Source organism: Tachypleus tridentatus, chromosome 6 (genome assembly GCF_004210375.1).
Source record: "Tachypleus tridentatus isolate NWPU-2018 chromosome 6, ASM421037v1, whole genome shotgun sequence".
Lineage (NCBI taxonomy): Eukaryota > Metazoa > Arthropoda > Merostomata > Xiphosura > Limulidae > Tachypleus > Tachypleus tridentatus.
The window spans coordinates 76,719,857-76,734,663 of NC_134830.1; the positions used below are offsets into that span (position 1 = coordinate 76,719,857).

General features: G+C 33.3%; 1 protein-coding gene across 1 annotated transcript; it reads right to left on the reverse strand.

Annotated features, from left to right (window-relative positions):
• Positions 1–3,422: 3,422 nt before the first annotated feature.
• On the reverse strand, positions 3,423–11,650 carry LOC143252844 (uncharacterized). Its single transcript, XM_076505611.1, has 3 exons — positions 11,491–11,650; positions 6,620–6,854; positions 3,423–5,290 (listed from the first exon to the last, which is right to left on the reverse strand). The coding sequence occupies exons 2-3, from the start codon at positions 6,739–6,741 to the stop codon at positions 5,107–5,109; spliced, it is 306 nt and encodes a 101-aa protein (XP_076361726.1). The 5' UTR covers positions 6,742–6,854; positions 11,491–11,650; the 3' UTR covers positions 3,423–5,106.
• Positions 11,651–14,807: the final 3,157 nt, after the last annotated feature.

Genomic DNA, 14,807 nt, shown 5'->3' on the forward strand with positions numbered 1-14,807 from the left:
GTGTAGTACTGTTTAAACCAATCAAAACAGGGTTACCCATAGTGATCAGTTCTAGACTTGACATAGATCATTCTTGTTCAGCATATGGTGTACCATCGAAAGACACTGCAGTCAACGTTGTTGCACAACGTACAAAGTTACAGCAAAATCACATAAGGCAAAAAGGATATTACCTCAAAGAATTAAAAAAAAACAATTACAAACATTATCTCTGTTTTAATGTTTCGTTTTGTACCCTCACAGCTCTCAAAACAAAAGGACAAACTATTGTGAATCCTAATTCATTTTCAGGATAAGTCATGACTAATACATATGGTTAAAACTTCTCAGTCTTTCCAAAATTTTACAACAATGCTATTTCGTCTTTCTATTCCTTGTATTTTTACTGTCAAACTCTAAATAAAACTTTCAATGGTGGAAGGCAAATCTCACTATGATTTTTTACATTTCTTATTGGTACAGTCTGTGTAGCATCATTTTTACATCATCTTTTTTCTCATCACATGAGGAGGAAACACAAATCTATTATTAGGTAAGTTCCTGTTGTTAGTTTCAGTCTCGTATTTAGTAAGTTATATAAAGACTTCTTATTGGTTGCTTTCCAAATATCAGTATTCCATCACTATAGATGTTAAAACATATATATTCAAATGTTTTTCATGTTTACTTTTTCAACTTTTTATGAGCATGGATGCTTTGGTAATGCCAAGCATCCACATACGACACACGATCATAGTGACAGTTAAATTATATTAATGAGTCAGATGAGTCTGTTTTTCTTTTGCTAAGCATAAAGCTACACAACAAACCATCTGTGTTGTGCTTAGCACGAGTATCGAAGCCAGGTCTTTAGCGTTATAAGCTTTGAAACTTACCTCTGAACTACTGGAGAGCAGCATTATATAAGAGTCTATGGTGAGTGCTCTTGATTAGATGCCGTCTCTTTACTCTGTCATTTTAAATCCAGTGAAGATTTATGCATATAAACCTTTGTGTAATTTTGTATAAAAAAATTCTGAAACAAACAGATAGTGCATTACATATTTTACACAGTAAAACCAGGAACTTTTGTCATAACACTGATGATAATCAAGGAATAAACTTATTATGTCCTTTTTAAGGCTCACTGTCTCAGCTCTATATTTTTTGCTTTACAACCAAAATAGGCTTTCTTTCTACTCACTATATTTAACTTCAAACTACTATTTGTGGTTTTTAAGCTATAAATAACGTATTTCTGCTGAACCTAGCTCTACTTTTTAAACTTAAATTGATGTTTCTTTTGATATTGGATGTTGTGCTCAATAGCCTTGACATGATACTTATTGAATGTTGTGCTCAATAGCCTTGACATGATACTTATTCTTTCTTTCTTTTTTTGCACATCAGCATAGATTTATTCTGTTTTCCTTTGTTTAACTTTTGAAATTGGCTTTGCCCTTTGTGTGAACAGCAATTAGATCGTTCTCTCACATTTTCAATATACGTACAAGGTTGATCTGCAAATATATGGGAACGTATGGTAAGACTTTGTTGGGTGTGTGGTACTTTTCTGCCATAGTTATGAATTTTTAGGGTAATGAGTGTATTAGCTGCAGCTAAGTCATAAACTAAATCTGTTTGTCTCTCATGTTCTTCTCATATACAAATTCCTCCACAGTTAGTCATTAATTAATATTCCTCACATATCTTGAAGGGTGTGTGTGGCTTAAGGCCAGGTCAGTCTGAAAAACACACATCAGTGACTATTAACCTGGTCTATGGTTTCTACGCAGAACTGAGCTGGTTATCGTGACCCCAGCTGTTATTACTAAAGTTAAGATACTTCATATTTCAAGTAGTCTGTCAAAAACCAAGATACGCTATATGTTGTCCCTCCCATAGCAGCCACAGTAATTAGCTAAGTTATTACAAGGGTGAACATATTATTGCCTTCTTTGGTCTTAAAATTTGTGATGGTTGAATTAAGCTCTAGCTTTTTCTCTTATTGGCTGAGAAGTATGTTTTGACTCAATCTATACCCTCTTTCGGAATCAACTGTAGTTAAATTTTTAGATCTACATCAGATCATTAGTCCCACAAATTAGGGTGGTGATAAATCACTTGTGTTATTTAGCTGAATTACTGAAAGAAGTGGCTCTGATTGAGAATGAAAAAAGGAAATCTAGGTCTTTTTGTATTTGTTATTTTGCTTTGATCCACTTATTGAGAATATTACACGGCTAGTTTATGCAAGATTTCTTCTATAGCAGGATATATTTTACAACTATAGTTAATGGTTTACACGTTTCTTTGGTTCTATTTATTAGACAAATCAACAAGAAAGTATGTGAATGTCATATTACATATATGATGATGGTTATGAGTGGAGAATAAGTGTATCTAAGCCGAAGCAAATTACTTAGATCTCTTGACATTGAACATTTTAATATACTTGTTTACGTAGCATCCAGCAACAGGTGAGTTGATACCACTGTTGGTTAAGTATTTAGGAAAACCAATAGGCTATATGAGTGCTACCAATTGTGCCTAGAACACTATGATTGGAACTTTGGCTTTTATGTAATTTGGTCTAAGTTTAAGAAAACTAGCTCTCTTTTACCAGGCGAACCTTGAGTTGGTAGCAGTGGACAGATGTACAGCCATTAAAACATATTGATGGATGTTTTAGTGTTCCCATTCCTCATCTGGAACTTGGAAGTCTGCTACCAAACAGCAGCTCTGTACTACTATATATAATGTAATTTTCTACAACTATCTGGGATAAGTCATGTTGAATTACACTTAACTAATTTAATTTATCTGTCACCATAAATTGAGGATCTCAGCCAAGTGGCTTTGTTGCAAAATTGTATCTATATGTTAGTGTAAACTTATGGCTTTGGCTGAGGAATAAATACTGCTTGAAGTTGTATGTATAATACTGCTCTGATATCTATTTTGTTAGCTGCTACTACAAACCAATGGTTCCAGAATTCATAAATGATGGATAGGTGAAACTTCTAACAGGTTTAGATAATACTACCTTGATATCTGATTCATCCATTAATAGTAAGAGTTTGTGTGCTATGTTTCTAAAACTATTGTGATTTTCCATCTGTCATGTAGCACTAACAAATAATTGCTTTTGGCACTGGATGAGACTATCCTCCATCTTCTCTTCATAGATGTATTGTGGTTCATTTGAAGAAAGAGTGCTTATGTATAATGTAGGTGAATATACGAACAGATTACTAAGATCAGTTACAAATGAAGCAGATCATATTCTTTGCTTATGATTTCTTTTTCTCTGAAGAACTAACTGTAAGAAGCCAAGACACTAGAATAGCAAACCAGATTTTAGGATATATGCACTGTGGTAGAATGGGGCTTAATGATGTGTAAAAGATTTCAAGTCACAAAATAAGATATCGAAGAAATGAATACAATATATTTTAATTTTTTTCTAAAATACATCTGATAATGATTCCTATACAAGCATTTTAAATAATATTCTATACAATTCACCACAATCAAAGTATCATCTTGAACTGAGTAACATTATATAAATGATAGCCTAAACTTAACCTAACCAAATGCAACCTAAACAAAAATAAACATAAGTTCAAAACAGTAGAGCATAATTAACATGAATAAAAACTATATCACAGGAAAGCTAGGAGTAAATTCATAAGATGTTGTATATTCTGGGTAGTTTAGCCACAAATTTAAAAATAAAAATAAATAAAAACGACCTATAATATAGTAAAAGAATGATTTAAAATTTCTCTTACAGTTTTGTTTGCGTTTTTACTGCGATGTGTCTACCTCAGGGAATCAAACCTTGAATTTTAACTTTTTTGAGTACCGCTGACCTACTGGAGAGACACTTTAAACCAGTGACAAATTTTTATTTTATGTTTCCAAAAATATTGTATATATCTCAATGAATAAAGTTATAGATAGGCAAATAACAACAAAAAAGTTAAAAAACAAAACAAAATATAGAAAAATTAACAAACAAGTGCTTATGCTAAACAGTTTCACGAATAAGGTTTTTCAATTCTGTTCCCATTACTAAAAAAAAAAAACTTATCTATATTAATATGTAGTAATTTAAGAAATGGACACTGAATTAATTGCAATGCAAGCAAGTACAGTGTACACATTAAATTAAATTTTTATAGCTTCAAGGATGTAAAACTTATTAACAGTAAAGATAAACTGGGGTTTAATAACAAACACTATGACAGTTTGAATCTTTTTACGTTGACGTAGACAAAATAATCTTGGGATGTCTTTTTATAAGCATAAAATAAGAGAATTGTCAAATAACAGTAAATACGTAAACATTTATAAGAAACATTAAGAAATAGGTTTAACTTTGAACTGTCGACATTCATGAGATTTCGATTTCAGAATTATTCATGTTAAGTATATTTGCCTAAGATGTCATAAAATTTCAAGAAGGAAACAAATCAGGAGTATAAACACATTTGAACACAAAATTGTTATTGAAATACACTTATGTATTTAATGTTAACCATCCCCTCATTTTGATTTAGGAAAATAAAACTGGAACACAAATTGCTTCTAGCAACATACAAAGAAATACTATTTGGGGAAGTGGGAGGAGCGGATAAAGGTTCTTACCTTATAATTTTTGTGCAAATGTCATTGAATATAATTTCTACTTAGGTCATTTACTGCACACAACAAATTATACAGAGATTCATGCGATATTAAAGTACAGTGGAAGAAAAAAACACGTGAATGAGAACATAAACAACAACATAATATGTGTGTTGTGTAAATGAGTATATATTTTAATTTGATAAATCCGACAAACCGGAGTTGAAACGTACTGGAATTTTATATTTTGAATCTGGTCGCACCTTATGCGATACACTATTACACGACGACAAAGTCACAGACCATTCAGGTATAGTTGTTCTCTGCATTAAAACTACAAGTCAGAGTTAGCACCACACATCACCTAATTTGACTGCTTTCGACTCAGTTGCGGTATCAGATGTCACTCACCGTAAAAACGTTTTCATTTACCCCCCCCCCTTCCTCCCTGGCACAGCCGAACCTCTGCGGATTTAGAACGCTAGAAACCAGGTTTTAATACTTACTCGTGGAGAACAAAGCACAGATAATCCATTGTGTAACTTTGTGCTTAATGTCCAACACACAAACAAAACTGTCCAAGTTGAAAATGAAGAGCATGTTCAGTGATATATCGCAGCTCGAATCTTGGATCTTCTGAACTATAGCCTGGAAAGCTAGATAGTAGGTCAGGCCCAGCCTAGAATAAAAGGAATGATTATTTTATGTATAATGTTATATTATTAGTATTTTGCATGTAAATAAAATTCTTTTATGTTATAAGTAAATACAAATATATAATCGAAATGATCGAATAATCAATTGCTTTTGCAACTCTAAACTTTATATACATTAAATACCAATTAAACTTAATAAATGTTTGGGTTTATTCACAAACAAATGAAACGCATTTTTTTATTTTGTAAAGATCGACTCGTAATCCGTAAGTCGCTGGTTCGAATCCCCATTACACCAAATATGTTCGTCCTGTCAGCCGTGGGGGTGCTATAATATTACGGTCACCCCCACCATTCGCTGGTAAAAAAGTAGTGGGTGGTGATGACTAGCTGCCTTCCCTCTAATCTTACACTACTAAATTAGGGACGGCTAGCGCAGATAGCCTTTGTATAGCTTTGCGCGAAATTCAAAACAAACAAACAATTTTTTGTGATACTAATTTATTATTTTGATATATTGTAAAATATGTTATCGATGTACGTTTTGTATTGGTTTATGTCATAAGTTTAAATAGAATAACTTTCTGAAACTTAAATAATTTATGACTTTTTATACCTTCCGCCTTTCCTAAATGTTTGTTGAGCGTAAGTGGATAATAAAAAAACTCGTGAACAAAATGTTAATCAACATGTTGCAGGTACTAGGAATGTCGATTCAAAAAATAACAGGTTGTTGCGGCGTGAAATTACATAACTTTTAAAATTAACTCTGACACAGGAGTCCAAATAAAAATGAACCAGTTTCTCGAAAAGCTAGAGAGCCTTACGATATACCTGCCCATATTTTGTTATTCAGTGCTCAACAATGTCTGGTACATTGTATTACTTTGAATATCACGCCTATTTCTTCAGGATGTAAGTTTACCGCATATATTAAAGCATGCCTTTAGTAAATCATCACAGGCATTGGGCCTATAGATCAAAGCCATGACATCCGAATCTACGGTTTTTTGCCCGGCTCTAACAAGGCCCTTTTAGTCTATTGCGTTGCCGACGATCGCAGGCCCGGCATGGCCAAGCAAGCGTGTTAAGGCGTGCGACTCGTAATCTGAGAGTCGCGGGTTCGCATCCCCGTCGCGCCAAACATGCTCGCCCTTTCAGCCGTGGTGGCGTTATAATGTTACGGTCAATCCCACTATTCGTTGATAAAAGAGTAGCCCAAGAGTTGGCGGTGGGTGGTGATGACTAGCTGCCTTCCCTCTAGTCTTACACTGCTAAATTAGGGACGGCTATGACAGATAGCCCTCGAGTAGCTTTGTGCGAAATTCAAAAAACAAACAAAACAAACAAACCGACGATCGCTGTCGACGTGCTTTTCCTCCAACAACCCGCTTCTGCTTCCTTTACGTCTTTGCCTTCTAGCCTCGTCATCATCATCATCATCATCACTTCCACGTTGATAAAATTTACTCATTCGGCTCAAATAGAACGACAACCGTTCTCTGAATCTTAATCTTGAGCAGGGTGAAGAAGATTTCTCAATCTTTAACCACCCTTGATGATTAATTAATATTGCATCAAAATAAACTGTAAGAAAGAAAGAAAAAGTAGTTCGTGAAACTATGGAGTCATAGTATTTACATGAACACTTCTACATTCCCTACCCACAGCTACACTGAAAGTCTATGATGAAATGTATCGTGGAAAGTATGTCAGGACTAATATCAATAATTATGTCTTCCAGAAGATTTCAAAAGCTAATTTATAAAGTAGAAGAAAGAAAAATATTTACAATGTTTGGTGAAGATCTGATAGATCCTATAGATTTATTATAATTATTTATATAATTATTTTACACGTCAGTGCCTCGAAATTCTATAAGATTCTTTGGTGGTTTACATTGTTTTGGAGATAGAATCCACACGTTTACTAAAGGGAAGCGTACAATACCAACCTAAATAGCTGAATCTTTAGCACAGTGGAAACTGACATAAGTCATGAAAAGAAATACTCTGTTATGTAAAACATAAAGACTTGTTTGTTATGGGATATAAATAATATAACATCTATTATTACAATGTTTTACCAGGTTAATTTGGCATCGTCAGGTACAACAACTACAGTCAATGAATTTGTAAGCTAGGTAACATGAAAAACTAGCTGATGGATACATTGGTATTTGGTTAGCTGAGCTAAACAAGGCCTGCAGAACATAAAGGATGCTGAGAATTTTCAAAAAATTAATGTTTTTTTTCTATACATGAATAATGATGATCATCAAATCTACCTGAAGTACGTCAAAATATTACATAAAACTAGAAATTAAGTCAAAAGAAAAATTATGGAAAATTCGTTAAATGGAAAGTTGCCAAATTTGAAATACCATTGATGGTCATTTTAAGCTGAACTACTTTCTGACGTCATATGCCGTTAAGGGATTTGAAAATATAAGTATGAAATAAACAATGAAAGCGTCTCTCTCAACAAACAATCATTGGATTGAAAAGGACAGTTGAAAGTGTCGAAAACTGTATTTAAACCAATTTTATACTGTTCTTTTGAAATAATGGTTTTGAACATTCTGTTTGAATTTACACGGTATTGTGTGTTTACCAATTATTAGAATGTTAATATTCTTATGACTGTAATGAAATCAACAACGCAGTAATTTAAAATATCTTACACAATTTCAAAATTGTATTTAAAACAAAATTCTGACATTTCTTAAGCTATTTTTGATAAAATACTGTATAAAATATGTAAATTTTCTTAAAAACTAATTTGCTATTGGGAGCTGACGTACTTTATAAAGATCTATTTTCCCAGTTTTAGTGTTATCTTACATGGAAAGTCATCCAAAGTTAAAAGAATCAAAATATTACAAACAACAACGTTACAATAATAATTGACAATCATGCTAAAGACAACCAAAGAGACCCAAAGAAAAAATCTGAGCAAATTTTAATGGAATACGTAGTTTACAAGGCTAACAAGTAAAGATGGATTTGTAAACTACGATCGTATAAAGTACAATGAAAATGATCAAAGACAGATGAAAGTGTGTGAAGTTAGCAAAATACTCTTTGTAAGACTGTAATTAATTTAAAATGCTCATAAACAAAGTCAGAGCACGTAACTCTGGAACTGTTTATCACCTTCGTAATATTCAGCCAAACATCTTAGCGTTATAAACAGATTTGAGATGATGGGTGAAAAATATTTACTGACTTGATTGCAGCCGATCTTTCGAAAGGTAGAATAAAAAATGTACTTTTTTTTGTAAAAAGAAAATAATTACGCAAGAAAAAATAGTGCATATAATTATAATAGTTTTTCTCTTTCTAAAGTTATGAAAACAAGTTTGTTATGATAGCCATAGACTATTAACATAAACAGTTAAAAGTTCATGCTGCATCAAATCATGCTGGTACAACTACAAAAAAATGGAGCAATGAATTTTCCATAACGTGGAAGGTAGCAATGGAACTCTATTCTGGTCAAGAATGTAATCTTCGGAAAATGCTTTTCGTCCAAATAAGTAAAATCCTGAGAGCCATTAAAATCAATATAAGAGCTGCCCGTCTTTATATGAAAAGGTGGAATATCACAGTTGCTCAACGTAAAACACAAGAGTTGGTAAAGAGTAGCTCAAGAATTGATGGTAGGTAGTGATGACTAGTTGCCTTCCCTTTAGTCTTACTCTGCTAAGTTAGGGACGGCTAACGCAGATAGTCCTCGTGCAGCTTTCGTCAAATTCAACACAAACCAAATCCACGTGTCGTAGAACAAGAAATTAAATTACAGTTCTGAAAGTGTCACAAATTTTCTGAACTTTATTTCATTTCTAAAACTGTTTACAGTAATATTTATTTACAAACTTTGAAGTTTACACATGAATATCGAGTTCGTAAATTTATTATTTGTTACTTCTATAAAAAAAGTCAGCGTAAATGATTTGCCTTAGGCAGTTTGGAAGTGCAAGGTCTTCAGCCGCATCGAATGGTAGCTTGAGTGGATTGCAATGCAATTTGAATGGCCAAATCAAAGACGCTACGTTTCAGGCAAAACCATCATTAATTTTGAACTGCTAACAGAGAGAGAGCATCCGTCACCAACACGGCTATTTTTAGATGAATAATGGTAGAGAATGGCGCAGTTGTAACGTCCCTACATCTGTTAAAAACACTGAATACAATCAACAATAAACTTGAGGAGAGTTCTTTGCACCTCGATACATAACCCAATCATGATAACCTTTAAACCACTCCCGGCTTAGAGTTTAGTCAAACTTAATATAATATACAATTAGCTTCTTTTTCTGTAACTTCTTTATCTTTAATGAAGTTTCTAAATATTGTACTGTAAAACTTTCGAATATAAAAAGCGTGTCTCAGTTTTTCTATCTATGTATCTTTCATTTTCCGACAAGCTGTATGAAAACATTGTGCAGGCAGAGAAAAACGCTTCATTCTCATTGCAGTATAGCTAAGTTAAATGTTTTGTGTGTTATAGATACGTAACTTGTGTGAGATAACATATATAAAAAAATTTTCTTACACTGTAAGCTAATTAGATGGACAAAATTTTACATTAAAGGAAATTTTGCATAAATAAGTTCTAAAATATTTAAAGTCTGTGTTTTCTTATAGAAAAGCCACAGCGGGCTATCTGCGGTGTCCACCAAGAGAAAATGAACCCCTGATTTTAGCGTTGTAAATCTCCAGACTTAGCGCTGTACCAGCGAGAGACAAAATATTTAAAGAGGAGAATGTTAATAAACTGACTTTACCATAGAAATAACTTGTTTCAATAAAAGTTATTCAATTTAGAAGCCCGGCATGACCAGGTGGATAAGGTACTCGACTCGTAATCCAACGGTGCGCGGGTTCGAATCCCTGTCACATCAAACATGTTCGCCCTTTCAGCCGTGGGGGCGTTATAATATACGGTCAATCCCACTCTTCGTTGGTAAAAGAGTAGCCTAAGAGTTGGCGGTGGGTGGTGATGACTAGCTGCCTTTCCTTTAGTCTTACGCTGCTAAATTAGGGACGACTAACGCAGATAGCTCTCGAGTAGCTTTGCGCGAAATTCCAAACAAACAAACCTTCGTCCCTCATTATACTAAAATTATTGACTAAATCTGCAACACTGCATTTACTCTGCACATAATGAGGTACAATAGATGTTATTTTTATACTTTTGTTAACAACTACCTTGTGATGAATTCAACGTCTCTTTAATACAGCAAGAACGTGAAATTATACTCTTGGAAATAACATCTATAAATTTAAATGTATGTTTTATTTTCATAAAGTAGAAGTTTCAAATTTTGTCTAACTCGTAGCTTTGAACATATTCCCCTAATACGGTGATCACCTTTTCTATTACACAGACATACTCTGTTTCTCCATAAAAGGAAAAATTATTATCACTGGATTCTCTACCTAGCGGTAACATTTTTTTCAAATAATCACGAATCCTATCAGCAACAATTTTAATGAAAAATGTATTCCATTTCAAAACATTTTATATCGTTACAGTTTCTTCGTGCAGTAAAGCATAACTTCAAAATAACTTGATTTATAATGTATCAAGATCTCAAAAAATAAGAATTTTGCATAATTTTCTTTTTCAACATCAACTTAAAAAAATGGTTTAAGAATTGTCAGAAAATCTGCCGGCCATTGTCTATCATAATTAAAAAAAATGAATTAATCATGGCTTGTGCAAATTTGTATTCTATACTGACAAAACATATCCGTTCAAAAATGCTTCCATTAAATATAATATAAATTTTCTAGCAGCAAAAGATATCAGCTTACAAAACACAAGTTTACTTTTTTTGCATCATATATTATTATTGGTACCTTTACTTTTTCGTGGTAGAAATATTTTACATGGAGAGTCCGAAAGAAAACTAAACTCTCCGTGAAAGCATTGCACTATCGAATGATTGAACATTTTTGCTGTTAGCTGAAATTGTGGGTACTGAAAGGCTTTTACATACGTTTGGCTATACGTCACTGCAATATTTTATACAAATCGTTCTTATAAAATGTGATATTAACCCTCCTTATTACCCTAGGAAACTGAGCACACCTATCAGAATTACGCCTAGTGCAACTAAATAGTTTAAATTAAAGCCCGGTTTTATAAATGATGATTACATATAAAAATTAATTACTAAAGAATAAAGACGACTTAAGATGCATCAATAACTCACAGAAGAACCAGAATATTGTGTTGCGTCGAACTTTCAGTGAACTCTTTTTCGGTATGACAAATAGATATTTTTTAAGAGAGAAAACTTAACAACTTGTTAGAAACGATGAATTCATGCAGTTAACTTTCTTATTTAAAACTAATATAACCAACGATGCTGAAGTTCCGCTGTCTAACATATCACAAACATCCATTAACTGTTCAAAGGTCACATTTGACATTAGTATTTATATTACTAAGCTACGTGACGTAGAAACACGAAGCTTGGGTTATCTCGAGTAACTTAATGGTAGTTTAAAACAACAGAAAAATAAAAAATTAGTTAATCAGAATTCTTATCGTAGCTCTTTAAAAAATTGTCTCACTTTAAAGAATCGCCTTTCGATAACAGCAGTCTGCATGTGATGTGGTCGCTTTTGCATCTTTAGTTTACTAATCAGTCACCTCATCAAAGTAATTATACAGCCAATAATTTTACGTCTTTTTCTTCTGCTGTATATTGAATTGTGGATATCACCGTCTACTAGCTTTCCCAACACTTTTGGATTTTTTTTTTCTTTGTGTAATATAACTACATCATGACACTTTGCTGTAGCCCTGACTTGTTAGCATTTTCATGTTATCTCTGTTATCACTTTGCCACTGGCTAATTTGAACTTTTGCAAAAAACTTTTAATGATTTATTTGTTTATTAAACGGGAAACGGCACGTGGAATATGTTAAACACTGTGCAACGAAGAAATGTTTGTTTGTTTCTTGAATTTTGAACAAAGCTACTCGAGGGCTATCTGTGCTAGCCGTCCCTAATTTAGCAGTGTAAGACTAGAGGGAAGGGAGCTATTCATCACTACCCACCGCCAACTCTTGGGCTACTCTTTTACGAACGAATAGTGGGACTGACCGTCACATTATAACGCTCCCACGGCTAAAAAGGCGAGCATGTTCGGCGCGATCAGTATACGAACCCGCGACCCTCAGATTACGAGTCGCACGCCTTAACACGCTTGGCCATGCCGGGCCACGGAGAAATAAAACGTAATACTTCATTAAATCACCATAGTTTGTTTTTCTGTTTTGTTGCTATCAATGTAGGTGCTTTTAAGGTGAATTACCAAGATATTCAATATTTGAATTTCGATAACTAAATCGAGAACAGAAAGATACGCACATAACAACAGGTCACAACAGTTTTCCTCCTTGTTTCTTTTTTGAATTTCGCGCAAAGCTACTCGAGGGTTATCTGCACTAGCCATCGAGTAGTTTTGCAGTGTAAGACGAGAGGGAATAAATTCTATTGCTGTAAACGAGAACCAAGAAGTTCTGTATGTTGGTTTGATATAGATAAGTCACGAATGGAATCATTTATCTCTTCTTGTATGATCAGATGAGTTAGTTTATGTTGAGATGCCACGGGAATATAATTACTAGCTAAGTAATTCTTGTGTTTCCCAATTTGCTAGTGGATGTGACACTGGAATATCATCTTCACGTAGTACTAGTTTCACTGAAGATGTAGTATTTAGATATTTAATGTATTGCTGTGTTTTTCTTGAAGATCCAGAAACATTAGTCAAACAAAAATGACGTTCAGTTAGATTATCTTTCGATTCACATCGTATCATGGGAACTGTAAGTGGCATACTTACTCTATTCTTATTCAACCAGTATATCAAGTCAAATGTGCAAACCATAAATCACACACTTGGAATCTAATGTTTTTCCCCCAATTTTACACCCAAAATAGTGTCAGTAAGCTACCTTTACCTTATGTGTGATGTTTCTTCATTCTTGAAACTCTAATATCTTGTCCACAAACATACCAGAAACTGTATGGTTGATATTTGCACTTGTGGTCTTTGCCTAAACTGAAGATAAGTTTATATTTTCTATTATATTATATTTTCTAAAGAAATATAAAATAATTTATATTTGTAGAAGTAGAGTTTAAAGTATTTTTAAAAAACAAACGTTTGCAGAATTGCAACATATCTACAATATAATAAAATTCTGCAAACGTTTGTTTGCCTCCGCCCCTTTTATGCTCAGTCGAGGGACATCTCGAAGGTTCCAGCATACCAGGTACGTGATAGTTCATGATTCCCGAGCAGAGCAGTTGAGTGTTTGAAAAAGAAAAGTTGTGCAATTCGTTACAATTGTATCGAAGACAACAGCATATATGAATATGTCTGGAATTTTACAGCAGTACAGTACAGTCAATGTTTAAAGTTATCAAAATATGTGTTACTTACCCATTTAACTTTCCAAGTATACTTAATTTTACAACATAAATCTATTATATTGAGTTGATTGCATGGTATTTCACATAGTATTATTAAAATATCAAAATATTACAAGAACTCAAAATATGTAGACGATGGACAAATTTTCACTACGTTTTTTTTTTTTTAATCAGCACCATCATATTACCTTGAATTCCTTGAGGGTTTTTCTCCAGTAACAAATTTTTGTTGTTCAGTGTAATCTTTATACTTCTGTATGGTATACTTTGTAAAGTTTAATCTTTATGATTCCAAGGTATATATGCAATACGAGTTAACAAAAACAAACGCTCCTAGACAGTGGTTGAAGTGGAAATGTGGAACTGGAGGGAGAAACGGGGGGAGAATCTGTGCCTTAACCACTGGATCGTATTTCTTAGAAAACCTTAAAAATATCAAACTCGTGTATCCAGTACAGTAAATAATTAACTCTATACTTTATCTTGCAAAATAAAAATACATAATTATTTTTTATGATAACTGGAGACGTGCTATCTTGTGTGAGTTGTCGTGACAAGATAAAATGTTCACTAAGAAAATCACTCCTAGATCCACTTAGTTATGAATTGTTAGTTGTAATTTTAATCTTTTCTGGTGAAGACTGGTTTTATATTATAATACTTTGATCCTCATTGTAATTTCTTCACAAAATTTCAATGGTTCGATAATTTTATCTCAGTTCCCCTGGCCACTTGTTCTTTATAACTAGAGGGGATTATTCTTAGGGGCATTCTTAGCTGGACCCATTCTTACCTTAACCACTGCTTCTAGTAGTGCAATACGTGAAATAGAATGTCATCACAAGGTCAGCAGAAGCAAAGAAAATAGTATGAAACACTTCCCTAAGTACGTACGATGGAATTGCAGCAATATACGTTGTAATGGTTAACCTACACCAGTTTCTTTGTGCAATAATTAACGGTTACTCATTTCTTAATTAGATGATGGTATAGGCCACTAATCATGACAACAAAAAAGTCAGTGGATTGTCCACACACTAGACTGATATTCTGGCTAACACTATTATTTTTGTACAATT